Source organism: Necator americanus, chromosome III, assembly GCF_031761385.1.
Source record: "Necator americanus strain Aroian chromosome III, whole genome shotgun sequence".
NCBI classification, from domain to species: Eukaryota; Metazoa; Nematoda; class Chromadorea; order Rhabditida; family Ancylostomatidae; genus Necator; species Necator americanus.
In genome coordinates this window covers 1,249,445-1,276,407 of record NC_087373.1, presented here as the reverse complement: position 1 = coordinate 1,276,407, position 26,963 = coordinate 1,249,445, and the positions used below count along the sequence as shown (strand labels likewise).

General features: G+C 41.6%; 3 protein-coding genes across 8 annotated transcripts; 2 read left to right on the top strand and 1 right to left on the bottom strand.

Annotated features, from left to right (window-relative positions):
- Positions 1-281: 281 nt before the first annotated feature.
- RB195_008279 (uncharacterized protein) lies at positions 282-8,257 on the top strand (the record flags this gene model as incomplete). 2 transcript variants are annotated; one of them, XM_064194704.1, is made up of 4 exons in its annotated part: positions 282-393; positions 2,213-2,341; positions 4,581-4,685; positions 8,199-8,257. In XM_064194704.1, 4 exons carry the CDS (start codon positions 282-284, stop codon positions 8,255-8,257), a joined length of 405 nt encoding a protein of 134 aa, XP_064045848.1. The 2 variants fall into 2 exon arrangements, with proteins under 2 accessions (XP_064045848.1, XP_064045849.1); XM_064194703.1 differs by lacking the exon at positions 282-393 and having other exon boundaries at positions 2,221-2,341.
- A 460-nt stretch (positions 8,258-8,717) lies between these two features.
- Positions 8,718-13,015, bottom strand: RB195_008278 (uncharacterized protein; the record flags this gene model as incomplete). Of its 3 annotated transcripts, none has more annotated exons than XM_064194701.1 (9): positions 8,718-8,799; positions 9,106-9,245; positions 9,380-9,401; positions 9,472-9,504; positions 10,594-10,674; positions 10,992-11,060; positions 11,192-11,262; positions 12,803-12,931; positions 12,995-13,015. In XM_064194701.1, the coding sequence occupies 9 exons, from the start codon at positions 13,013-13,015 to the stop codon at positions 8,718-8,720; spliced, it is 648 nt and encodes a 215-aa protein (XP_064045845.1). The 3 variants fall into 3 exon arrangements, with proteins under 3 accessions (XP_064045845.1, XP_064045846.1, XP_064045847.1); XM_064194702.1 differs by lacking the exons at positions 12,803-12,931; positions 12,995-13,015 and adding exons at positions 10,746-10,751; positions 11,324-11,328 and having other exon boundaries at positions 11,018-11,060; XM_064194700.1 differs by lacking the exons at positions 9,380-9,401; positions 9,472-9,504; positions 10,594-10,674; ... (2 more) ...; positions 12,803-12,931; positions 12,995-13,015 and adding an exon at positions 10,746-10,763.
- A 133-nt stretch (positions 13,016-13,148) lies between these two features.
- RB195_008277 (uncharacterized protein) lies at positions 13,149-26,638 on the top strand (the record flags this gene model as incomplete). 3 transcript variants are annotated; one of them, XM_064194699.1, is made up of 18 exons in its annotated part: positions 13,149-13,215; positions 13,375-13,451; positions 14,701-14,828; positions 14,883-15,035; positions 17,444-17,500; positions 19,979-20,109; positions 20,204-20,327; positions 21,687-21,806; positions 21,877-21,995; positions 24,122-24,300; positions 24,367-24,445; positions 25,022-25,132; positions 25,200-25,335; positions 25,397-25,450; positions 25,770-25,860; positions 25,951-26,026; positions 26,255-26,353; positions 26,493-26,638. In XM_064194699.1, 18 exons carry the CDS (start codon positions 13,149-13,151, stop codon positions 26,636-26,638), a joined length of 1,947 nt encoding a protein of 648 aa, XP_064045844.1. The 3 variants fall into 3 exon arrangements, with proteins under 3 accessions (XP_064045844.1, XP_064045843.1, XP_064045842.1); XM_064194697.1 differs by lacking the exon at positions 17,444-17,500; XM_064194698.1 differs by lacking the exons at positions 17,444-17,500; positions 24,122-24,300; positions 24,367-24,445.
- Positions 26,639-26,963: the final 325 nt, after the last annotated feature.

The window sequence follows — 26,963 nt, the reverse complement described above, 5'->3', positions numbered from 1 at the left end:
GAGGACTAAGAACATCCAGCTCCGTGCTCACCTACTCAACACTACCGTTCCTTCAGCCTTGACCTAAGCTTCAGGAACCTGGGCGTGTCGCAAAGAGAAGGAAAATGCGATCAGCGTCATAGAACGCGCAATTGAATTCAATTGAATTGGTGACGCTATGTGTACCCCGCTCTACGCAAGTGAAAGAAGAGATTCGAAGTTCACTCCTACGTTACCGATCGAAGATCAGAGACGCTACCGCATACGCCGAGGAAAGTAAAATTAGGTGGGCCGGACACGTGATGTGTTTCAACGACAATCGTTGGACCAGAGCCGTAAGCGGGTGGATACCACGCGACATCAAAAGTACCGATCCTATGGACAGACCTTCAGACCGAGAAGAGAAGCCAGTGGGTAACCTTTGCGCGCGACAGGAAAGAATGGAAGTATTACTGGTGCCCAGATGTGCAAATCGACAAACGGGAGCACAGGTGACAGGTGATTCATATTCATATACGTCCGTCCTCCTCTTACCACCTATTGTTTAGCAGAGATAATGTAACATGGACTTTCTGCATAAGTTATTGTTACGGACAAGAAGTACCCGTGAAACCCAGCCAACCGCTCCTGACCAGCCTTCAGCACCACGCCTCCGAGTAATTACGGCTGCCACTCCACCAGCCAGACATCCTCCACGACCGTCTGTGAACAACCAGACCCCGCCCACCCCCAATTGTTCTCAGATCAACGCCACGCGCGACGTTCGCGCCGCGACGAAGCGGTGGATGCTGCGAATTTGGAAGGCAGAGGAGTGGAAATGAATTGACGCGGCAAGTTCTGATGTACGAATGAAGTAAACTGAGCGCCTACTATCGGAAATTCGTACGCGAAAAGACGCGCGCGGAAATCCTACGGGTACCTCTTGACCGTTCCCTGTTCTACTGGAATTCGCAACCGTTGAAGTTTTGGAACGCATGTTGGCCTATACAATGTAGTTATACGAGCCAGGCGTCGATCAAGTCGGTGTTTTTATCCTCCCAGATAAGTCTGCTATCAATTTATTGACCCCAGAGGGATGAAAAGCTCGGTTTTGAACCATCGACCGTGTGGCTACAACAGACCTCTAATCGTGATTGTGATTATGATACCTGCACGAAGAATATAAGTAATTGTTCCGATAGAGGACCGTATATTCCACTTGGGACACTAGCTATGTAGCTGCACTACAAACAGATGCGCAAGTATGTGTCTATTTAGTATTTAGGACAACTGATTGTTATTTTTGGCTCGTACATTTTCGCTATTCGCTTATTTTCCTCTGCATTTTCTCTCACTAGGATCATTTCACTAATTTAAGCCTCCAAATCACTCTTAAATGCATAATTACGTATGAAGAACTATATGTGGGAATAGTTGCATAGTGCATTTGAATAATTCATGAGAGGAATATATGGAACTTCTTTTTTTTCGGGGTTCTATTAGTGAACGTTGCCGAAAAAACCCAACAAGGTCGCCATCAGAAGAAGAACATCGTGCTCACTAGCTATTGTCGCTTCCATTATTTCCTGTTTTCGATTTAATGGCTGGGCGGATATTTTGAGGGAAAAAGTGCACTAAATATCTCCAAATGTCTGACCTATATCAGAAGATTTCCAGCTGTTTTTGGTGCTAGATGAAGTGCATGGTGACGGTCAATCTGTACCATGGATTTTCCTATACTTTTCAAAGCAAAAGAATCGATCTAGATTATGAACTTTTTAGTTCACAAAAAATGATTGTTTCATTAAGGTGACTTCTGTAAAATGGTCTACTTTGAAGAATTTGGATCTAAGCTCGTTTGATTTGATATGATATATAACTCTCTCTGTAGGACGTCCAGCAGAGCCAATGTGCACCACAGCAGGACGCCGCCTTTCGTATTTCATTCCCTTCTCTCTTGTTGTTCTACCACATGAGGACTTCAGGCAACAAGGTGGTGTTCAGGTGTTATAGAGGAAATTCATGCAAGTAATGTTCTCTAAATAAGGTCTTTACGAGATTCCGCAAAATTGGCGCGTTGCTTTTCTGGGATGCTCACCTTCCAGCAATAGAACTCCAAAACATTCGATTTTTCAAATCTAGGGTGAAGTAAATGTGATCAACTTGTGTATCGTCGTCCTTCTCGCGCATGTCGAGTTTATGTTTGCTGAATTCTGTTTTATGGCATAGAAGTCTTAATACGCAACGATTTCAGGTGCAAAAATGTATCCTTCGATGTTTGGGCTGTTATGTGTGATGCTGTTCGTGTCCGGCTTTCTACAAATCCAGTCACTTCCATCAACGTATTTATGCAAAGGTAGAAAGCGAGGAGAGAATTGCTTTGGTGGGTTTTTCGTGTGACTTCAGAGCTACGTAGCATCGTGAGACACCTTTCACTGTTATCTTAATAACAATTGAGACGAAAGAAAACTATAGGATAAAGACAATAAACTAGGAAGAGCTCCCAAAGAAATCCACACGAATTAGTCAAAAATAGAAATTTCTGGAATTGGCTTAAAATTCTTCATATTGATGTCAATAGTGGGTTTTTTTCTTCCAGAACGACTCAGATTAAAGCTAAAATATTATCATCTTATTTAAAATTTGTAGTCGAACTACTTTACACGTTGGTTTTAAAGCTAATGATAACCAACATCAACGACCAGTAACGAAATTTCGGAGCTCTGGGAATACGAGGATTTAGACAGGGTCCAAAAATAGTAAAAGTTGAGAAATTTAGAATTTTCTGTCACATTCTGACATTTTGCAAAAGCAAAGAAGTTCTTATCAATCACATCACAGTTGTGGTACTTCCATTTTGTTTTATTTAAAAAAAAACGACGAATTTCGAGAAGCATACACAAATGAACTGAGCTTATTCCAAACCCCTGTGAGCTTGACTTCTCAAGGTTAGTCGCATTCACTTCAGCTCTTTTGACAGTCTTTAATTTTATCTTATGTGAAGATGACAATCCCCAACTACCCGATCTGATTCTCCGGAATGAAGTAAACGTATGTCACCTCATTACCAGTCTGAACGTCCGGCTAAGGCCGGACTTCAGATTTTCTATGGTGTTCACTTCGCTCCCGTTCACTAATCAATCAAGAATCAATAAAAATAATAGTAGCGGAATTTTCTGTGAAATTAAGTTTATGTTCTTCTAACAACGCTTTCTTCATCTTTTTTTACTATAAATAAAGGCGAAAGCTTTAAAACTCTTCTTTCTAAACGCGTCATTTCTACATTTGGAGAACATTAAGACTTTAGCTCCAAGCACTCCTTACAAATATATTATAGGCAAAACTTAAAGGCATCACTCGAAGTATAGATCTTCCTCCTATTTTCCCCTAACAGTTATAACAGAATGATGTTTTAACGTAAACCGACGTGAACAACATCGTACTCACAAAGATAACGTTCCACGCCAGATTATGCGAACTATTAGCTACTATTTGAGCAGCGGTTTGCCATGGGTGTTTCCACTTCCTGAAGACTTTGAGATCCATTCCTCTTTCTCTTTCTCCACTGTCCTCTAAGCTTATTCTGTCCGCTTATGAACGAAATCAAATACTGCCCACAATACTAAAAAAGATTTACAATGCGAAATGAAAAAAAAACACATGATGCAAGTTTAATTATTTACGAAACATAGCTTTTTTATGTGTTTTTGTTGTAAAGCTGTTGAACTACTTGACTAACAATCCTGAGCTTACATAAAACTAAAATTATCTTTCTTTTCTCAATAAAACTAGCTGAAAATTAGCAGTTTCTTCTGGTACCAGGCAGTGTCAACCCTAGAGACATTTTTTCAATGAATTAAAGGAAAAAAACCACTGAGTATTTGCTTATTATGATCGTATTTTTGCAGCGGAAAAACTCTCTTGATATAACGTCACAGTTGCACGCTCTTTGTGGTGCAAATGACTGCAAAATGTGCTAATAACCGCATCTATTAACTATATCATCGTTAAATGTAAATAATGCAAGTAATTAGTCCAACGAAATTAAGAAGGTAGTATTCCTAGAGCTTTTCCAAATATGAGTACAACATATCACTGAAGATCTGCTCGTTTGTTTATTTCTCCAAACAAAACTCAACTCGAAAAGTGATGTAATCGGTGAATGCTCGAAAATTTCCGACATTCGACCGCTGTTTCGGTGTTTGAAAAACGCAAAAATCACATTCATGACATATGAATAGAATCCTTTCCAAGATATCTTCCTTTACGTCTAGATGGAATTATTTTCTAATTTACTATCGAGAATATTGCCTACTATATATGTCAAATATAATATTTAGATTGCTCTCTGCATTCTTAAGCAAATTAACTACGTTAGTTACACAGATACTGTATCTTTCTTGTCCTAAGATGTACTTGATGCTTTACGATGTTATTGTACACTAAAGTATAAACAACACAAGAATATAGGGGGCGATAGAGTGTGAAAAATGAAGAATAGGTAATATGCTATATTATTACATCATAGAAAATGAGTAACAAATAACAATAAAAAAAGATGGAATGATGGAAAAATGAAAAGATAATCACGAAGATGGGGATAGCAAATATTAATCATTTAGTTATGGTGAATTTGCTACGGGGCCCACATCAGTCGCCCAATTGGAGCATATCATCATGGAATCGAGCGTTGAATCAGCAAAAAGCCTATCAGCAATTATTCCAAGGTGTGTGTGAGCCTCCACTTCACATCTTTTCATTTTTTATAAGTGCTTCTGTTGCATTGTGAGAATCCCCCAAACATCCCCTGAAACATGGGTGAAGCTGGTAGAATTTGAACGCTTTCGCTATTTTGAAATTGAAGAGCATTTCATAAATCATTTTTTCGTATGAGAAAATCCTAGTGCTTTTTGAAAGACCAAAGTATCCCTGAGGTTCAGTTCTCATTCAGCTGGTTAATCGTTTAGTAGATTAATAGGCCACGGATCTCCCTCATTAGGCAGCCCGCAGAGTTCACAGCCGCGCCGGCGGCGCCGCCCGCAGGCACAGGTCTGCGCTTGATGGTTATTGAATCGCAATCGTGCGCTCAATAACCACCAAATAGCGCCCGCGCGGCTGTGAACTCTGCAGGCAGCCTTAGAGGGATCACAGCCGATTAGTCGCGAGGCTTTGTGGCCCGTCCTCAGCTGGTGGATAGGGGTCTAATCGCGGACCAAAAGCGACCTTGTAGCTGGCCTGAGACGCAGGTTGATTCAAGAGATGGACTCCCTGTTTCTGCTGTGCCAGGATCGGCTCATAATACTACTGTATCCCCGTCGGTCCGTCCAAAAGCCTGCAATCAAATGACAGGGAGGTGCAAACGAGGCGGTTTGGAGTCATCTCCAACGAGTAAGCTCAACCCCTCCATTCCGGGAAAACGCAACGTTCTCTCAAACTCATCAGACTAGAGGCTTGCAACCTGCCCATGGATTTTAAATTCTTATGCGAAACACAGTAATGGAAAAGAGTCTCCTGATTCCGAAGGAAAGCCTGGTATGGTAGGGCCAGGAAAGACAGGGTTGCAGGAGTCATGTAGGTCATGTAGGAAACACAAAAGGACTAGGATGACGATCTGTTCTTATAACGTACGTACGCTTGCATCGGAAACAGCCGTCAAAGATCTGATGATACAAGCGAGGGAGTTCAGGTACGACGTCATCGGACTGACCGAGACGGGGACGCCACGCCACCCACTGAACGCCGTGTATGACACTGGAGAAGAAATGTTTTTTGGAACATGCGACAGTAGAGCACTTGGTGGATTTGGTGTTCTCGTCAACTCAAATGTGGCAATAAAAATCGACCAACTTCGTCGCTTACCCTGTAACATCAAGCTACGGAGAAGAAGAAGTCGAAGCTTTACAGAGAGACTTGGGGAAGTTCTACAGAGAAGATCATACCTTCTACAAGGTCATAACTGGTAATTTCAACGCCAAAATTGGCCCCAGAAGAACGCCTGAAGAGGTTCACATCGGAACGCACGGCCTTCAGTGGAATGAGCAAAAAGAGAGGCTCTCCGAGTTCATCATGACGACTAAGATCATCCATGGGAACTCGCAATTCCAGAAGCCCTCCTCTCTACGCTGGACGTTGGAGTCACCTTATGGAGGGTATCATAATGAAATGGACCACATCATCGTCAGTAAAAGGTTTTACCTGACGGATGTTGCCGTTGTACCAAAGTTTTGTACGGGATCGGACCACCGCTTTTTTCGAGGAAAATTTTCTTTCACACGGAAAGGAGAAAAGCCGCGAAGTTCACTAAGCGAACTTCCAGAACCATCATCGACTGGGGGCTCTTCGCTTCGTTTGTCGGCTTTTGGGAAGATACTGTCATGGACAACATCGACGACGAATATGAACGGCTTGTAGGACATCTTCACGACTGTACGAGAAAAGCGAAGAGTTCGAAAAACCACCAAGAGGCGCTTGTCCTCTAGAGCTGATGCGTCAGCGTTCACGCCCTGCAGGCAACCAAGAAAGCACGTCCGAGCTCGCAAGACTTTGCAGAGAGGCGATAAAGGAAGATCTCAGAGAGAGAGAGAGAGAGAGAGAGAGAGAGAGAGAGAGAGAGAGAGAGAGAGAGAAGAGCAGAAGTGCTTGGCTGAAGCTGGAGAGGAGGGGCAGAGCATTTGTTACGCCCGTCCGAACTTCGCCAATCGCAAAACAGTAATGACTGCTCTCCGGATGGAACAACCACAGCAGCGATAAGTGGGATGGAAAAAGTCATTCACCATTTCTACTCAGATCTCTTGGAGAACGACGTCCACTTGCCTCCTCACCATCTGGAAGATGGACATGTCATTCCAAAGGTCCTTCCTTCCGAAATCCGACGTGCCATCATGTCGGTGAAGAATCGTACTTCACCCGGTCCCGACAGAATGAAGCCTGAACATCTGAAGTACCTACCGCCAGTACTCATCAAAACATTTGCGAGGCTATTCATCCGTCATCTGTCGGAATGAACCTAGACAAGACGACGTTTATGAGTAACGTATGGGTTTCAGATGCCCTATTTACGCTCACTTATCCTATCATCTATCATCTATAAATATCCGAACGCTCCAGCTATGTATATATAGGTGGTGAAATCATCGAGCATCGAGGATGTAGTGAAAAGGAATAAGAACATCCAGTTTCGTGCTCACCTATTCAACATCACCGTCCCTTCAGCCTTGACCTGAGCTTCAGGAACCTGGGCGTTTCGCAAGGGGAAGGAAAATGCGATCCGCGTCATAGAACGTGCAATTGAATTCAGTTGAATTGGAGACGCTATGTGTACCCCGCTCTACGCAAGTGAAAGAAGGGATTCGAAGTTCACTCCTACGTTACCAATCGAAGATCAGAGACACTACCGCATATGCCAATGAAAGCAAAAATATTTGGGCCGGACACGTGATGCGTTTCAACGACAATCGTTGGACCAGAACCGTAAGCGACTGGGTACAACGCGACATCAAACGCACCGCAGGAAGACCGCCGACCCGATGATCAGATCTCTTTACGAACTCCTTTGAAGAAAATACGATGCTCTTCGGGTCTCTCACGATGAGAGATTCCACTGGGCAAAACTCGCGCGCGACAGAGACAGACGGAAGTATTACTGGTGCCCGCTCGAGCAAATCGATGAACCACGGGATTAATAGGATTGTGGTTACATAGAAACAATATCTAGTCTCGGCAGTACTAACTCAAAAAGAGAGAAGTGAACTGATCAGCACCGGATCCACTGCAAGGAACTGTTTTCGTACTCTTTGGTTTTCTAAGCACGACTTCCTTACAGAAAATCAAAACCCCTCGAGGAGTTGTCAGTGAGAAATATGCCAGAATTCCTCGGATTACGCAGTACTTTCTCGATGAAAACACATATACTTTATAGAGAACGCGATCTTTGGGTCTAACTGTATTATCTCGCTCTTCGCCGCTTCACCGCCCAACATCGTTATTGCAGTACGGTTGCACTTTTCTTGATGACAGCACTCCGGGGACTACTTTATTCTATAGCTGAAAGGTGAACTCTGGTTATTCGGAATTTCGAGCAGTTCATATGCGAATGACCTGCTCGAATAATCACGAATTTAAGCTGACTATGCGCTAACGCTTCCTAAAATACCGAATAATTAATTCCCCACTTCGGGTAATCAGCGACATTTTTTCATGATTTTGCAGTTTTTCGCAGCCGTACGTCTTCTAAATTTCAGACTTCCGACGCCGAAAGAGATCCGTGAAATACGTGAGGTGGCAGCAGAATCGGTTGTGATCAAATTCGAACTGTCTGTATAAATTAGTAATGAACACTATTATGACTGCAAAATGAAGCAGTCAGTTAATTTTTTGACTTATCGCGTCATCGTTCCGCTTTTAATAGGAGGTCTTGGGCAGAACTTATGGAAAAATGTATCCTTTATGACATTCAATTTAGAAGAAAAATAGAAAAGAATAATAACAGAAACAATATAAAATCACAATCTCAGCAGTGAAGTTTAGAACACGGTCATATTCTGATGTTGACATCAAATAAGCAGTCTAGGCAAAGTGAAGATACTGTATTATGTATTATACTGTATTATTAAATTTAACTATTGCAATATTTCTCAACTATCTAGTCTCTAACTTCCCATATAACAGCTTCCGGAGAAAAGATATTTAGTAGCTACAATATTTCTGAAAGGGAAATGATTGCTGCCCTCCTCCCCTTACAATAGTTTTATCCGAGTGATCTAGGGTTGAGCAAAATTTGGACCAAATTGCTGGTTATTAGTGTACAATGATGACTCCCACTGATGATTGATAAGCTTGAATCTGAAATTGAGAAAAAAAATCCAAGAACTCAAGAGGATCACGGATCGTTTAAGAGAACTAATTTTTCAGGAAATAACAAAAGGATGACCAAAATAATATGCAGACCAGAGATGTGTTGCTTACGATTGAATTCTTGCAGTTTTTTCTTCGCCAAACTACCTACACGATCTACAGAGACTACTGATTTTATGCGGAACATCGCAGATTTCTCAAAACCAGTCAGCTGTTGAGTCAGCTCGCTTTGAATCAGAAGAACGTGAAACAATCAAAAACTCCAAATACATCCAAGAACTTTACAAAACCTACGTCCATTGCGTTGGTTGCCCATTGTGCGGCACTATATCCTTGAATGGTGCTCTGTTCCAATCAAAGACAAGTGTAGGGCCGTGGGTGGGACCAGCAGTGGCGGTGAATGACAAGGACTCAATCAGATGCGAATTAGTTACCTAGAAAACCAGCAATGACTGAGATTGTAATTAAACATTAGTCCGAAACATATTGTGGATTTGAAGAGCTGGTCAGAGAAAATGGTTAACGGGCAAGCGACTTTTATATTTGAAAAGACTAAACCCTAACTCACCTTCATGTCCGTGGCTCGTGATCTTCGGTGGATTCAGATCGCTGCGACAGGAGGTAGCATTCTCTCCAGAGTACGGCGGATCGCATTCGCACCTGGATAGTGGGTCTTCAATGAAATTGTTTGACCTTAAAAGACCATTAGTTGAACCTAAACAATCTATTGTTCCATACTAAAGGAACTCAGGATCACATAAATTTTCCGCACTTACTCTTTTAAAAGAGTTTGTACCAGTTACAGCACATTAAAAATTTTGATTCATGGTGCAATATATAAAGAGCAGTAACATACTATATAGATAGGTTTCTAATGTTTTCTAGGGAATGTGGATGGTTTCTCTGTGACTAAATGCGACTAAACGAGAGCAATAATCATTTCTGATACCATCCATGTCACTGCAGGGTAAGAATTTAGAACCACACCTCCTAATTACCGGAGTTAAGTCTACGGTAACGAGAGCACAAAGAACGCAAAATTTCTCCAGGCATTACACTACTTGAGTATGTAGTAAAAAAAAGTACAGAGCAGAAGAGAAACAAAGAAGAAATCTCTCCAAAAGATACACAGGTTTCCAACGACTTGTGAAGTGTCTGTTAAGGAATTAACCATTCAGATTCTTTACAAATAATTTAGAAGGAACGTATATTGTGAAAACAAGAACAAGAATGGGTTCAAAGTTCAGCACTGTGAAGTAATTTGGAAACGAAAACGTGTAGGAGAAGAATTGTCTCTACGGATCAAACGATCTGGGACAGATAGATCAAAAACGTCTTCTCATAGTAATTTGAACAGAGAATTTTAACTGCCAACTATTGATACTAACTGAAACAGATGAAAGTTTAGAATTAGATGTAAATGTTTCACCAGAATATGAAATAAAACGTCGGTAAGACTCTCATCGGAAAAATCTGCAAGTATACGTAAATACTTCGTAAGACCTATACGCAAATCAAAGGTTTGTTTTTTCATGAACAGAAACACCAAAGAAGAAATTGTTTTCGTCGGGTTTTCATATTAAAAGTACGACGGTCAAAAGGTTTCCTCATGTAACAAAAAAGATGTTCTACAAACGTAACCACAGAAACTTCTTCTCTAAAAAAAGGGTCTAGTTCTATTCTTCTGAAAGAAAACAAAGAAACAACAACAACGAAAAAAAAAACTACCGTCTTTTTCAAATGTGCAAAAATAAAGAGAAAGACGCTGCTCAAAGGGCTCACATTAGTCGAATCATGCTGTTCATATCGGTCACATCGTCATGATCTCTGCGGAAAATCAATGCTCGAGGTGTCTTCTCGTAACTGAAATTACTATGACATAGTTTTTACCTTTATTTCGATTTCTGAGATCAGGAACTTGACTTGAGTCTTACCAATAACTGCAGACTCATGCTCTGTCTGCGTTTGTACATTACTGTTGTTATTTTTGCCACAACTAATCCAGCAATCACAACAAATGAGAAATAAGGGGACAACGAAAACCAAAAAGTACTAGAATTAGCTGGAAAACACTTCTTTTATGCATTTGTTTGCAAGTAGTTAATTATGGTATGATTACAGCAAGTAATTTGAAATGCGCTGTCACTGTAACTTTATATTGTACTGCAACTAAGAATCACTTGAACCAATCGCCATATTTCTTCACCATTCTTCCGCTTTCAGACCATCCAAAGATTTTAGGGAAGTACCTGAACTATATTGCTCCAAAGGAAAATAAGCTTAATAAAAGCCCTGTCGAAAAAAAAAATGTTTTCTAAAGAAAAGTCTGGCTAAAATACAGACTCAATTCTTGTTTCCCTCTCAAAACTATCTAACTTACGGAGTGTTATAACTAGGCCAGCATTTTTTCGCAATAGAGTGTGTGTCATGTAAGTATGTACGATATGGTTCCTGAAGAAAACACGACTAAAATAAATTTGAACGAAATCTAAATAGATTACGGCACACTTACGCCATGTTACGATAACGGCACACCTACGGCGATGCTTGGCAAGGCATCACTCCACGAATCTGAGGTGGTACGGATTTCAGGTGGAGTATTCGAATATGGGATGGGAGACTACGGAGAGGAGGGTGATTCCGTCCATTTCTTCCTAATTGCCGTAACAAACGGCCCGGGGCTTCAGGCGTTCTGGCGCACTATTTTGTACAAGGAGTTCGACTGGAGCGCGCCAGCCTTGTGCGGCGCCGCATCTTCCGGGCCGTTTTTTACGGCAATTAGAAAGAAATGGACAGAATCACCCCTCTCTCCATGGTCTCCCATCCCGTATACGAATACTCCACCTGAAATCTGGACCACCTCAGATTCGTGGGGTGATGAATCTAAGCCTAAGGTGGCTGGTATTCCATCCGGGTGGTTGTGGAGGTGGGGTTTAAGGGTTTTCTGAAGGGAAATACTAGGAACTTAACAACTTTAACGAAACCGGGGAGAAAATACGCAATCTGTAGAGATCCGGGCTCGGCTAAGGCAAAATAGCTTAATAAGCCTAAGCTGGCTGGCAGTCCTTCCGCTGTGGATGAGGGGTTTGAAGGTTTTCTGAAGGAAAATTGCACGACTTTGACAATTTTACCGAAGACGGGCAGAAAATACGCAACCTCTAGAGAGAAGGGCTCAGCATAGGCTAAATAAGCCTATGTTCGCTGATAGTCCACGCAAATCGTTGCGGATTTGGGGTTTAAGGATTTTCTGAAAGTAAATTGCAGGATTTTAACAATTTTAGTTACACCGGGCAGAAAATATGCAATTTCTAGGACGATGGACTCACTTTAAGCTAAATAAGCCTAAGCATAGGCTTCATAAGCGTATGCTGGCTTGAAGAGGTCTGATCAATACGATCGATTGATGGTTCAAAACCGGTGCAGCACCAACCAAGCATTTCATCCTCCGGGTGGACAAATTGGTACCAGGCTTGTCTGGCAGGATAAAAACACTGACTTGATACATCGGCCAACCCCCTCAAGTCATTTATAGGCCAGACATTGGCGCATCCCCAGTGGAAACTTTAACCTCTATCCTTCATCTCATGACGAAGTTGTTTTTCTCCTTTACTTCGCACACTGGTTCGGTTCAGCATTTCTAGCTAAGTCGAACGATATGTATTTCTGGGAGATTCGTGCATACTGATCCATTATGATTTGGGTCTTCCTAACCGGTACCAAAGTCATCCCCTTTCAAATTTGGCAAGAATTATGCAAATCAATGTTTGTAAAAACGCTTGAATCCACCACGTGAACCCATCCTTTCAATCAGCTGGAATGTCTCAGTCGAATGATTGGGCCATGTCTGAGCGAAAAACCACTTCGTCACGATAGAAGCCGTCCGCTTACTGTGTAGAGCGAATCTGATACCGGCAAGGAACACCCTAATCGGCAAAACCGCTCGAATCTGGAATGTGAAATCGATGAACACATCCACGGCTCAGTTCTCGACCTGGACTCCGGCATCTTCGTAGCTCTCACATCGAAAAGGCTGAAGGAAATACTTGCACTCTTCATGTTCCTTAGCGAAACGCAAAATAACGAACAAACGAAGCAAACGAAATAAAATTATAAACGAAAACTAAAGCATTATCATCTAAAAGGAACTGCTAGAAATTACTGTTCGTGGTCTCGCCACGATCACCGTAGGATTCTTGTCCGTCATTCCGATGGTGAGTGTGTTACTAACTACATCCTATTACCGAGCAGCAATTTGCTGGAGTACTATTGCTTATGTTAACGCTGTCAATGGTCTTCTTCTAAGGATTACTTCTGCTTGATTCCTCTTCTCCAAAACTATGACTCCATCGCGAAGAAGTCGTTCACTTCCAAGTCCTGCAGCAACAGCTGCCATCGCTGCTGAAGGTTGGTTTCTTGCCGAACTTTCCGGAACAGACATTTTTTGAAGACAATTCAGCAGTTCTCCTATGACCTTAGGTGTCTCTACCATCTTATGGTTATAGTTAGTTGAAGAAGAGTTCGTTAACAAAGTTTCATTGTTTTTGAAGCAGAAATCATCTCCAGATCTCGACCCGTCATCTGCAGATGTGCTGATGCCACAATCTCAATCTCTCGATGTTTCTCAAATTGTTTTCATTGAGGTTAGGATTTTTCCACTATTCGTTGTTCGTTTTCCACTATTCGCTATTCGTTTTCCACTATTCGTTCCACGTTCGGTTGCAAACAACGATTATCTTGTAAAGTATGGATATGGTGTTTTGCATCGTGTACATTTGCCAGTGTTTGTGTTTCTTGCTTGAAGGAATCGAAGTCAGATGTCAAATGCAATTGTTTTCCGTTAGATTTCGATGAGAACTTTATGACTATTCATTGTGTCGGGACCATCGGGTACCGCAGCGAAGAATGGTGTTATCCGATCATCAGGTTTTAAGTTTTGGTTTTGGTTTTCAGCACCAACAGTAACGTGGAAACGAATTCAGAATTATTTCACTCATCACAAGAAGTTTTTGACCCGTTAATCGAGCGCACGCAATCAATGCCGCAACTGAATTGATCGGAAGTCCGTGATCTCTTAAGTATTCGTTAACTCGGCTGTATGCGAGAAATACCCTGTTTGACTGATTAGTACTTGAAATATTTGCTAATTGATCAGATGTTTTGTTGACCATCCATATTTAGAGCTCGCAAAATGATGTGAGAATCTCGCGTTGTTGGGTCATCTAAATATATGCTCTTTTTTTTCAATTATACGAATTCTAGTGCTTATTAATGAAGAAAAATTAACGAACGTTGACGGCAATCATTTACAGGAACTGCTATACATATGAACACCATTTTGTGCTTTTCTTTTCTTTTCTCTTTTCCCGTATTTGGCGTTCACATGTAGGCTTAGACAACGGTTTTGATTAAAATAGATCAGATCTATGTGGTATTAACAATGCTCATCCGTCCCTTGCGTTGTTCGAAGCAATGACTGAAGGGTTGAACTTGGTGGTTCGAACAACCAAACATTCTTAGAAAAGCTTTCGCCTACTCTGATAGGTGGCAGAAATACTCCAAGTTAACCGTAGGCGGGGCATCTCACGCAACGTACCCCATCTTGAAAAAAAAAACACTACAAATCTGAATGCGAAAGTACCCACAGTTTTTGCTCATGGTGCCAAAGATTTTGAATTATTTTGAAGAACTCGCTATATATGCATTTTTTAAAATTACTATTCTAATCAAAAACTATGTTATCGGTGTACACAGGTCCCCAGGCAAATGAAACTCTTGGAGTTGTAATTTCCTCGAAAATTCGAGAAAAAGCAGTTATTATTATTCTGCGCCCAATAAGGGCGTTACCGCTTAGTTTCTCCAGAGGTTTACAAATCTCCCTTCCACTTTTAGTCGCGCTTCTCTCCGTCTTGTGAGAAGGATTGCGTATACGATGGTATTGTCAGCTACCTGAGGTCTAGATCATATCCACCATTCCTCAAACTAACTTCCAATCCGCAGGCAGCAAAGGTTGAATTCAGGTACATCTCCTGTTTAATACTGAAGGGACTACGGCACCGTAGCTCCTTTTTTAGAAGAAAATGTGGGTCATTTTTTATCGACATACACGGCGAACTGGTGAAAGGACGAGCCAGTGGTCTCCATCGACATGTTTTACGCCGTGGCGAGCTAACTGCTGTGATGAAGTTTGTACACGAAGTGTTGGGACACTGTAATGCTGAAGTTTGGTGCGTCAATTATTTGTCATTTCTCGAAGATGAGCTGCTACTTGGATAAAGTAAATTTTTGTATTGGCAATTTTTTCAACTTGTTAACATTCACACTCAGTTGTCTGTTGGCATTATCAACCTTACGTGGATTCAGTGATGAAACCATCTACTACATTTCCCATTTTCAGCTCTCGCTGCTGTCAACTTTGCTCGTTGAATCTATTCACTGTATTTTTCACATTTCCATTGCTGTTTCTGTCAGAGACGTATCACCAACGTTGCCGAAAATGCATCATTTTGTTGGTCGTCGCCATCTGGCAGCAGTGGTCCTTTGACGTGACAGCCCACGAACTATTGTCTTTCAAGACCTATCCATATTCAATACTTACGTCAACTGAAATTAATCAGCGTATTTGTTGGGTATTTGCTATACCGTATTAGGTGTATTGCGGGACCTTTAAATGTGGCGCTGAAACGACTGCAGCAGTATCAAAAGTGAAGAGAGCAATGTGATCGCAAATGATCGGTTTAAAAAAAAGCGAGTTAGTACTCAGTCGGAGCTAGTTCCATTCGTCATTTTACCCCTAATCGCGCAGAGGCACAAACTTTCTCCGTTCCTTTCTTTGCTGTTTTTTTTCTCTTCTGATTTTTCAATACAGGTTGACAACGGGGGTCTTTAGAAGGTAGATATCCTTGAGCAACCAGAACGCAACAACTGAATGTTTATTTCATGGACTTTTAGCGAATTCTTTAATCACAAAATTCGAATAAGAAAAAAGAAGACACAGTTGATGAAGAAGAATACTGCGAGGACGGAAGAGTACAACTTAAGGGCTCCCAAATCGTGGAAAGTTAGTCATACTATACCTGAGGATCTATGAATATGGAAGACGACGTGAAGAAAGAACTGAATAGAAGGGGAGAGCAGCGTGGGGACCCGTCAGGGAAGCTATCGACCAACTGACGGACCAAGATTTCCGCGCCCATCCGTTTGATTCGACAGTTCTCCCAGCGCTCTGTTACGCAGCGGGGACGTGGGCAGACACCGCTAGGAAGCTACTTACTACCCACAGAGGCCTTGAGAGATGTTTTCTAAAGTTTAACCAGCGCACACAACACCTAGCCGGTCTTCGCAGCTCCGACTTAAGAGCAATGTCCCGTCTTCGCGACTCACCGGAATATATATCGAAAACAAAGCATAGATGGGCCGGTCACATTATGAGAAGAATCGACGATAGATGGACTAAAGGAACGCTAAACTGGATAACAAGAGATGCTAAACGCCCTCGAGGGATACCGCCGACGAGATAGGGTGACGTGTTCGCTGCACGGATGGACCAGCTGAGAGCTCAGCTGGATACGGCTCAAGGACCTCGTCAACGTCACTCACGAAGCTTGAGAACATCTTGGATGACAATAGCGAGGGAACGAAACGAGTAGAAGAGATGCTGGGGCTCGCTCGTCTAGGCCCATCTAACTAAGTATTCTGTGATTAAAGTCAAATAAGTGCAAATTCGATAAATACGAATTATTTATAAATATGAGCTTATAATTGAGCAGTAGAGATTGAGTATAATGTAGTAACAAAGCCTAGGCCCTCTGGGAGGTATCAAATAGCAACATCACAATATACATGAACTTCCCCTCCAGAGCATTCAGTGGTTCGCATGATCATATATATGCGACAACAAAGGATGGCAGAAGGTACAACAAGCGATGTGAGAAGAAACGTAAAGAAAAAGAACGCTGATATTACCAATTTGTATGCAATCGCATGGACTGGAGGACATAATGCATGTCTGAGGAAAAAACCACAAAAAAGGAGAGTGCGCAAACGACCATGTCGGGATGCAGCCGCCGACTACTGACATGCATCAGGTGTTGTCAGAGGCAGTCCGCCAACGAGACAGCAGTCTCGTCTCCTCGGCCATGCCACCCGGCTGGTGCGAGCCCCTCTTCCCCCTCCCCACTGTTGATATCTTATACCTCCAATAATAAATATTTATTATATATGTTTGAACTCCCCGTAACACATCAAGAATAGGAAGAGCTCCCTATTATCATGACAACCACGAGGGGCATCAAGCAAACCAATAAAACACATTAAAAACGACAAATAAAACTTCCCTGACAAGCACAAGAAAATACGGGGAAAGTAAGGAATCAAAATCAGAAAATAATATTTTATAGTGTCGTAAATGTATGCGCGAATACTTCTCCAGTGAAAAGTTTCCCGCGCGCATCGATACCGATTGGTATCGATGCGCGCGGGAAAGCGGTGAGACCCGCCAAACCGTGCTGCCGCGCGGTTCTGAACTGCAGCCTTAGTGGCTTGTCCGCCCTCCCCCGCCTACATTTTCCCCGGCGTTTCCGGCGTTTGCTATCCTACCTCTCCTGACTGGCCTATAATATCACCATTTTTGTAGCAATTCCGTTATCTCCACACAGCCATCTTCAACACCGCTCCTCATTGCTTTAACTAGGTTGGATTTTTAAATGTTCATCTGGGTTCCTTTTGCATTAAAGGCATCACTCCACGAATCTGAGGTGGTATAGATTTCAGGTGGAGTATTCGTATACGGGATGGAAGACTATGGAGAGGGGGGTGATTCCGTCCATTTCTTCCTAATTGCCGTAAAAAACGGCCCGGAAGATACGACTTCAGGCGTTCTGGCGCAGTATTTTCTACAAGGAGTTCGACTGGAGCGCGCCAGACTTGTGCGGTGCCGCATCTTCCGGGCCGTTTTTTACGGCAATTAGGAAGAAATGGACGGAATCACCCCTCTCCATAGTCTCCCATCCCGTATACGAATACTCCACTTGAAATCTGCACCACCTCAGATTCGTGGGGTGATGCCTTTAAGATGCGCAAAATTTTGTGGAAATACGAAATAAGTTGCGAGATTTTCTGCCACGGAATAAAAGCTGTCACTATTGTCATTACAGCTGTCATCATTACAATATCCAACAACCACCCTGGTCTTGAAGTGTTCTTCGAAATTTAAAAAATTTTTGTAGTTTTCTTTCTATGATCCCAATTTTTTCTCCACTAGTTTGCCTTTTTCTATGGTAGAGATAGGTCCATTTTGACCATTTCCATTAATTGCTTTAGTTGCCCTGTCTGGTGCTTTATCGTGATGGAAGTTATCTGATCGCTAACGAGTTTTTCACTCCAAGAAATGGGAAAACTTATTCTTTCAAAAATATTCCATCTCAACTCTTGCTCTACCATAAAGTGGGGTGATCATTATCATGAAGATGAACACTTACATATGAGAATCTCACATCTGATCACGTACATAGCTACCTACTTTTCAACTTGCAGTGGACAAGAGTGTGCAGTATTTCAGTAAACATGGTTTGGCTAACAGAAACAAAAGAACTTGGCTGTATAAGGGTAATTGCTCGCGACGACGTCGGACATTTCTCACTCCTTCAATGTCAGCGCCCCGATTAACGGCGATGAAACCGTTTGACTGCTCTCTGGTGCCGACCCAGTAATGTGGCCGTTTACCCATCTCAGTGGTTTGTGACTATATCAGACGTATGTATCGCCTGTTTTTCACACCAAGAAATGGGAGAACCGTCTTGAAGGCAGTGTTCGGGAGAATTTCCGATTTCGTGTTTTTTGCTGTGATGGCGCAGCTCCGGGACATATCTCCCAAGAATGGGGCCGAAAGTAACGGTGGTACACTCTGTCCATGTCCAAAAATCAAAGGATTTGGTTGAAAAAGAAAGCAATTCTTTGCACCTACATAGAGGAAGACGAGACGGAGGTTCGTAAAGCAGATTTCATTACTTGTGCGGGTCTAGATTGTGACTTCTAATCCACATTATTCTCTTCTGTTACGGCATCCATGTGGGTGTAAAGAGTTGAATCAAACAATCCTTCTGATTTCTGATTTTGCTGAGCGTTTTTGCACCAGGTGGGAAAGACTAACTGTTCGATATATTATATACCAGTCTGAACGTCCAGCTAAACTTTTCTTAATGCTCGCCTTGCTTCGCTTCCTTTCAGTTATAACTACAAATTTAAAGCAGGACCACTTAAAGTGAATTTCTGTCAGAGAATTAGAAATGCTTTTCTCCTCAAACGACGCTTATTTCGCTCTTTTATAAGACACATACGCATTGATGGATGGTTTTCTTGTGATGATTTCACTATGTGTCTGAGTATTCTTCATTTAGATTTAGAGAATATTCAAACTTGATTTTACATCTATATTCTATTTATACACCAGCAAATTGAAAACATATTTCAAGTACTAGATAGTACTGGACTCTTTCTACTCAGCAATTAACATACAACATACATACAGTACAAACGTGAACTGAGATGAACACCATCATTATTCTGCTAAAGATAAGGACGCTACGTTAAATCACGTAGACAGTTAATTACTATTTAAGCGGCTGTCTGCATGCATGTATCCAGTCTTTGAATGAAGGATTCGGCAAACAAGGTGAGGGCAACCGTAGGCGGGTGGGCGGGCATACGGAGACGTACATTTGGACGCATGCAGTGTCTCATGACCATAAAACGGTTCACAATGTCTCATTTACTTTACACACAATCGCTTGGAACTATTGAGCAGTGCTGAGACACAATAACCCAATTGATTCTAATTTCTGGCAAAAATAAGGCGCCCTGAGAACCGTCCATCCCTTTTTATAGCTGTTTGGCGCGCACCAACTTGACGTTGTTGTACCCGTTTCCCTCTTTTTTTTTTTGGAATTTCATGACACGCATATATATATATATATATATATATATATATATATATATATATATATATGTATATATATAATATATATATATATATACGTACATACATACAAACGCACAGAATAAGCTCGTTATTATATAGCATGATGATATCACAATCGCCCCCATTCGTCCGATCACAGTCATTTGTGCTCGATTATACTTCCCCGTATTTACAGTAATATCACGTTTTCAGTGTCAAGGTAACACATCCAGTAGTATGGTCGAGCGAGCCGTTTGATATAACGGCTTACAGCGTGATTAAGCAATGCGAATGTCGTGACAAGGGCGTATCTCGACGCTGGTTCCCGTGTACTGTCGAATGTGGTTCGTGCACTGTGTTTTAGTCAATTACCTGTTCTCTGTTCTCACTTCACTGAGTCTTTTCTTTAAAGAGTTGTCTTATGAGAATTTTTTAAAGTGAAGTACATTGCACTAATATTTGTGCGCGAAGCAAATGGAGGATATCTGCTCAGTCTACGTTCGGTCTCGGATAAAGTGGATTTGGGCCAGTTTCAGATAACTGTGCCGAAATATACTAAACCGTGAGTCGCCTCGAGTGTAAATGTAAATAGAAAATAAGCAGTACAGATGTAGATGTTACCACATTCAACAATTTGATAGTAGAGCCTAGAATGTCATATTTTGGTATTTCAATTCTTCTGAGTAGTCTTTCTTACCGCAGTTTCACGTTTAATACTGCATTTTCACCACCGAAACTAATGACAACTCGCTGGGACATTGTAGCTACCATTTCATATTTCAGCTTTAAGTAAGAGATAACATGTGCTGTTTGTGTATCCACCTTCCTATTATTCAAGTGCATGCTTGCATGTTTTTTTTTTGTTTGTTTTGTCTTCGCAATGTAACTTGATTTTTTTAAAGTCTTTGACAACCAGAAATAATTGCAGCTATGAAAGATCACAATAGTATGGTTCTGTGTTAATTGAGTGGTTCCAATAACCAGTATGAACAATTTCCTTTTTTTTTGCCAAACGTAGAAGCACGCGGAACGAGCGTTTGATTTACCACGCACTAACAAATATCACTCAATGTCGCGTGAGCTATCAGAACGACGGGGTTGGTTTGCTTTTGGAAAAGGGTATGCAAGTACCTTCTCTGTGTCATTTACTTACTCTTAGCTCACTATTACCGCTCTGGATTGGAATTCCGCTATCGTTCGTTATAGGGTGCGACGCAGCAAAACAATAAAAGTAGCCCAAATTTCAGTTTGAGGAGCACCTTAATGAACCTCGGATAGAGTTAAGTATGTATAACAGGCTCATTTAGACATTATTTATTGTACTTTGGACCAACATTCCGTCCTTCTTCAGGCATGAAAATTTGAAATTGATTATGATCTAAATGGCAAAGTGTTTTATGTACCTTTAGAAAAAGTTATTAGTTCTGCCGCAACCGCTACTAGCTAATTAGATGTTAGGATTTTCAACATAAGTCAAATAAGAGCATTGAAACGGTGAGAGTTCTGCATGGTCCAGCAGCGTTCCCTTCTGCTTTTCATTTCATTACTTTTTAAATGTGTGTAAAGTGCATCAGGGACATTGCCGAACTGGTTGTTTGAATGAGATTTGTTTAGTCGACTTTATCGTCAATAATGAGCTGCTAATATTAACCTCTTAAGTAGCGCGCGCCTGTGCAAAAAGTGCATTCCATGACGTATGTATGCGCCATGAACACTAAAAGTGTTATTCTAGTTTGCACTTCTTCTGCATACTTGTTTACCACGAAGTTGCATGGAGGTTTTCTGCATATTCTGCGCTTCTGCATTGATTTTCGTCCTTTTCCGTGTTCTACGAAGCTTATCCTTTCACTGAATGAATTAAAAGTATTCTTCAATATTTGACTACAACTATTGTCTAGAGTCTGTTAAAACGATTTTTCAGGAAACCAAAAGTTCGAGAAGTACTGATGGATGGCAAACATAGAATCGCTGATCGGCGAGAACTCGAGGATGTCTTGACGAAGCTACACATGGCTTTTGGCCATTGTAGTGCAAACAGTTTGTCAGTCGCAGAGTTTATTCATCCATTCTGGCATTGGGCATTCCATCTATCTTAAATCAACTCTGTTTAGACGAATTCTCTTCAAGTCGAAGTTCCACTATCCAGCTTTTTTTATGGCTGCACGTGAAGTGTGCTACCGTTGTTGGTTCTGCAAATTGGAGCCGCATAGAAAACACTTTATCATTCCTGGTATCTACCTTCATATTTTAATCGCTGGTGATAAATGTCCTTTTATTAATGTACCAGCCTGAACGTCCGGCTAAAGCCGGACTTCAGACAACGCCTTCCTCTCTTTTTAAAATAAGTTTAGGGGGAAATTTTCATAGTTTTCTTTCTATTCGCCTTATTTCTGCAGCTGAAGGACAGTCAGTCTTCAGACACTCTTTCGATACCAACATTACATAGACGCGAATTGATGGCATTTCTGTAGGTATAGGTTTCCCTACTGTTTTCTCCCAATAGTTGTCACAGAATGATGTTTGATTATTAATGACGTAATATGACGTGAACAACATTATCGTACTGATAAAGATAACGTTCCACATCAGATCATGTGAACTGTTCGCTACTATTTAAGCAGCCGTTCGCATGAGTTTTTCCACTTCTGAAGGAGTGGTCAGTACAATGCAGCACGTACAATGGCCATAGATATGAAACGGATGCAACGGCCTATTTACCTTTTACGACATCCGCACGAAGTTGTTGCGCACCAATCCTACTACGAGAGGCCCGTCCCACCCCATTTTGTGGCTATCTGGCACCGGCGCTGCAACTTGACGCAGTGGGACCCGTCGCACCCCCTATACATACATTATATATATATATATATATATATATATATATATATAAGAAGAATACATATAAAGAATAATAGCAATAAGAGCTATATAGCATGATCATGATTGTTACTCTGGGATAGATATAGGTAAAATTTTTGAGTGGAAGTTTTATTATGAAATAGAATTGGAGGACTATGTGAGCAAGGGTTTAATAGATCTTCGTTTGGCGTCTACCCTTAGACGAAGGGAAAAATAAATCCCAAAATATAAATAGGATCACCTGTATCATTTGTGCTTCCTTCGTTCATTGATCTGCTCGATCGGGGACCAATAATATTTCCATTTCTCCTGATCACCGGGAATAGTATTTTTCTTTGAAGGACTTCGTAAGGAGGTCTGACCATCGGGTCGGCGGTCTGTCTTCGTGCGGTGCGTTTGATGTCGCGTGGTATCCAATTGCTTACGGTTGTGGTCCAACGATTGTCGTTGAAACGCATTACGTGTCTGGCCCACCTTACTTTGCTTTCCTTGGCAAACACGGTCCCGTCTCTAATCTTCTGTAGCTGACGTAGGATAGAACTTCGAATCCCGTCCCTCACTTGCGTGAAGCGGGATGCTCCTGGCATCACTCTCTCGATTGGGCGTTCAATGACGTTCACCGCATTTTCTTCCTGCTTGCGACACCCCCACGTTTCTGAAGCATAAGTCAAAGCAGAAAGTACTGTGGTGTTGAAGAGGTGAGCACGGACCGAGTGTTCCTAGGTTTCCTTCTTTACTACATCCTCGTTGCTCTTCTACGTTCCCCAAGCCGCTCGTTTCCTCCTGGGCAGCTCTAAGGTCAGGTCGTTCTTTATGTTTATTTCCCGACCCAGATAAACGTAGCTGGTGCATTCGGATATGCTTGTTCCGCTGCGGGTTAATGGGGCAACCGAGACCCATCCCTTACGCATGAACATCGTCTATTGTGTTCTTTGGCATGTGTTGTTTGCCTTAAGACGAAATAATTTATGGTAAAAAATTGTTTCGTTTACACATACTTCGAAACCGAAATTAATTTTGCATCAACCTAATAGTTCCAAAATAATAATGATAAGTTCCTAAGCGATATAATTCGTGCACATCTGATTATGCTCTGTTTTACATTAATGACCATCAACTACGAAGTCAGAATACGCGCACGTCTTTAAGTGTTATGTGGCCACTGTTTCCTCTCCACTACTTGCATCGCATAAGCAAGGTCATGGTGCTTTTCTTTCTAAACTTTGATGGAAATACAAAAACAACATATTCACATGCCTCATTCTTATAATCGAATGCTTCGACTCTCAAATTTTCTAATAATGCCAAATTCTCGGGTTTAGCAGTCCTCGAATCTTCGAATTTATGCACGTACTGGAAAAGAATGTTGGATTTTGCGCTCATTGCAAAGGATTTTTTTTCGATTTGGTTAGAAGTTTAGTGTTCTATAATTTTGGTGGGGAAGAGTGTATTGGGATAACTTCTTGCTTGAGAACACTTGGAAATATCTAATTTTAGACTACGGATATGACGTTGAAATAGAGCTAACTAACGGTAACTCCACAAGAAACTTCGTCATCAATCCGCGAGACGTAACAGCTGGAAAGGTTGCCAGATATATCACTGAGATTCTGGAAGACGCGAGGAATAATTTGTGTCTTGAATCTGCTGCTGTTATCGCCGACGGAGCTGGACTGGTTGGCATTACTTTAAAATAAATTTTTATCTTCGTCAGGACGTATTCTGTTTTTTTTTTTGCATAGACATTGGAACCAAGGGAAGAAACCTTTTCCTGCGATAATATATCGACTAGTTCCGTGTGGTCAACGGGTCAGACTGTAGGTAGAGTGAAGTGGTGTTCCTTGGTATAAAACCTGCATGGAGCCGTGGTTTAGTCGGGTAAAAACGATATGAATTTGTTGAAATAGAAGCGTAAGTAGCTCGGAGTGGCGCGTTGGGGCAAACGGATGGGATCGAGGTAGGACTACCGCGAACGACAGTGGGTGGTGTTACTAATGGTCTCGCCCTCGATTCTAACTGCTACGCTCTTCTGAACCGATTTAAGCGGAGCGATAGGTGCGATAGGGAGGAGCCGGATCCTCTTCAGGTGAAGGGGTTTGGCCCATGGAGAGCAGCTCAAATGATGAGGATCCCTTCGAAAACCGTCCAAAAGTGAAGGTGTCCCTTTGCTAACCCTCCGAAAGTGAAGGGTGGTTCTTTGGCAATGGTGCAAAACCGAAGGGGGTCGGAGCACCGGCTCCGACTATCGCATGTATGAGTGCAGCTGCTTATGCAACTGAACCGAGCCGATCCATGTCGTTTTGACCCGACTATACTATAGTTGTCTTCATTAACGAATATATACGAAATTTTTACATTCGAACGGAAAAAAAAACTCGAAATTTTGAGTATTTTCAGCGCCCGATAGACTGAACCCCACGGTGCATTCGCGACGAAATAAAATTAACAACCGAAAAAGTTCACCTCACACAGAGCTACCGATTAGGGCGAGACTCATTCCGCCTTCAGGTAATTTCTGGAATCCAAAAATGTTTTTGCTTTGTGTGTTGTGTTTTGTGACCACTGGTTTTTTAAGATATTTCGCTAGGCCCAACTAGTGCTTTGGAAGCTAGGAATACTGACAGTTTTGTGAGTCGCAGTAGTCAAAGGAGCAGCTGTAGTTTGGTCAGTCGCGAACACTCTCATATTAATCACCGTATGAGAAACAATAGGTCAGATCTTTTAATATTTCTGAATTAGTTTTACTTGAGTTTCAATACATTTTCTTTTAAGCACAATGAAAAACAGTGATCTTCCTCTCCAACGTCAAGTTCTGCAACAAGATTCGTAAGTTCTCCTTTATTTATTGAATTGAAATTATTATTAGGTCGGTCGCGATGTAACTTGCATGTTTAATATGTAGCTGTGAAAAGATGGATGAGAATAAGAATAACAGTTTTCGTTCTGGTTCGAGACCACTGGTTACTCTTTCTGCCAAATATTTGATCCAGTAAGCTGTTTTTGAAACGCGTACACAATGCATATGTTCACTTATCTGACTTAATCGGCGGGTTGATTTCATCGCCTTACGCGATTGTTCGCATTTTCCCCGAGGTGTATCGTCTTTGGTGCCTTTAAGGTCCTTTGATAATCAAGATGATTGCAGGACTGTAGTTCCATTGGACAATGGAGTGAGTAGGACACCACCATTCCTTGGGAAGTGCTGCTACGTTGCAAGCATTGTCGAGGGAAGAGAGGTAAGCTCTTTCCTGTATGCGAGCTGCTGTGGAACTTTTGGTAGTATCTATCTAATGGATTTGGTAGAACTGTAACGAATTTTCTTGCAGTGCACATGTCCACAGCACAATCCATGCGCCGCTGTGTTGGAGCAGGAGAATTATGTTCCAAATGCAGACAACCAAGGCAATTAAATTCGTTCATTTTTTGTACTCTTATCAGTGCTTTTTTCTTGAAATGTCGCTTTCTGTTCACGCCTCGCCTTGAATTATATCCCATGTCTCTGCATTTGTGTCTCAGAGTTATCTGCCTCTACTTACTTGACCTAGCACGTGTTAATTCTTCTAAAAAAAATCACATATTCAGTTATTCAGAATGGAAGTGAATAGGTATTAAAATCGTGGATGATTTTAGTTCCCGATGACGCCTTTTATAAAGAAATTACCGAACTACATTCGACTTCTTCGCATTGTGTGCCCTGCACGATGAATTATAACACTAATTTCTCATGCGGTCAGTCTTCATGCCCCTTCGTTCGTTTTTCGTGTTTTCAACGCTGACCGCTTATATATATATATATATATATATATATATATATATATATATGTAGCGGAGAGGAAGGGAACATATTCATAACTTACCTATACTTTAGCACCTACGGTCGTAACACCACCAGTAACTCCGGCATGTTGTGTTTCTCAAAACGACTACAGTAACTCTACCTCTACGCTGATCGACCTTGGTGATCTATCGACGTTTTTTGTCGACCTCATTGGCTGCTCAACAGAAGGACGATAGCGAGTAGTGGTCATTTTTTGCCTCCTATTTTCTATTATTACGGACTACTATTCATAATTTTTGTTGGAGGATTCTGTCACTTTTAATTTTTTGTATTTTATGGTTGCTTGCTCTCGCCAAAAGAAGAAATCATTTTTCTCTTATTTTGAGTCAAGCATCTCATATCTAATCATGTTTTTTTTGCGTGATAAGTTGTGTTTGTATGTTGTACGTCGTTTGTTGTCATCAGTAGTTGAAACGAGATTTCTAGGAAAGAAGAATGTGGTATAACTTTCTCAAGCCGACTCAAAATATCCAAGTTCTGTTCATGCTTCTACTACAGTCC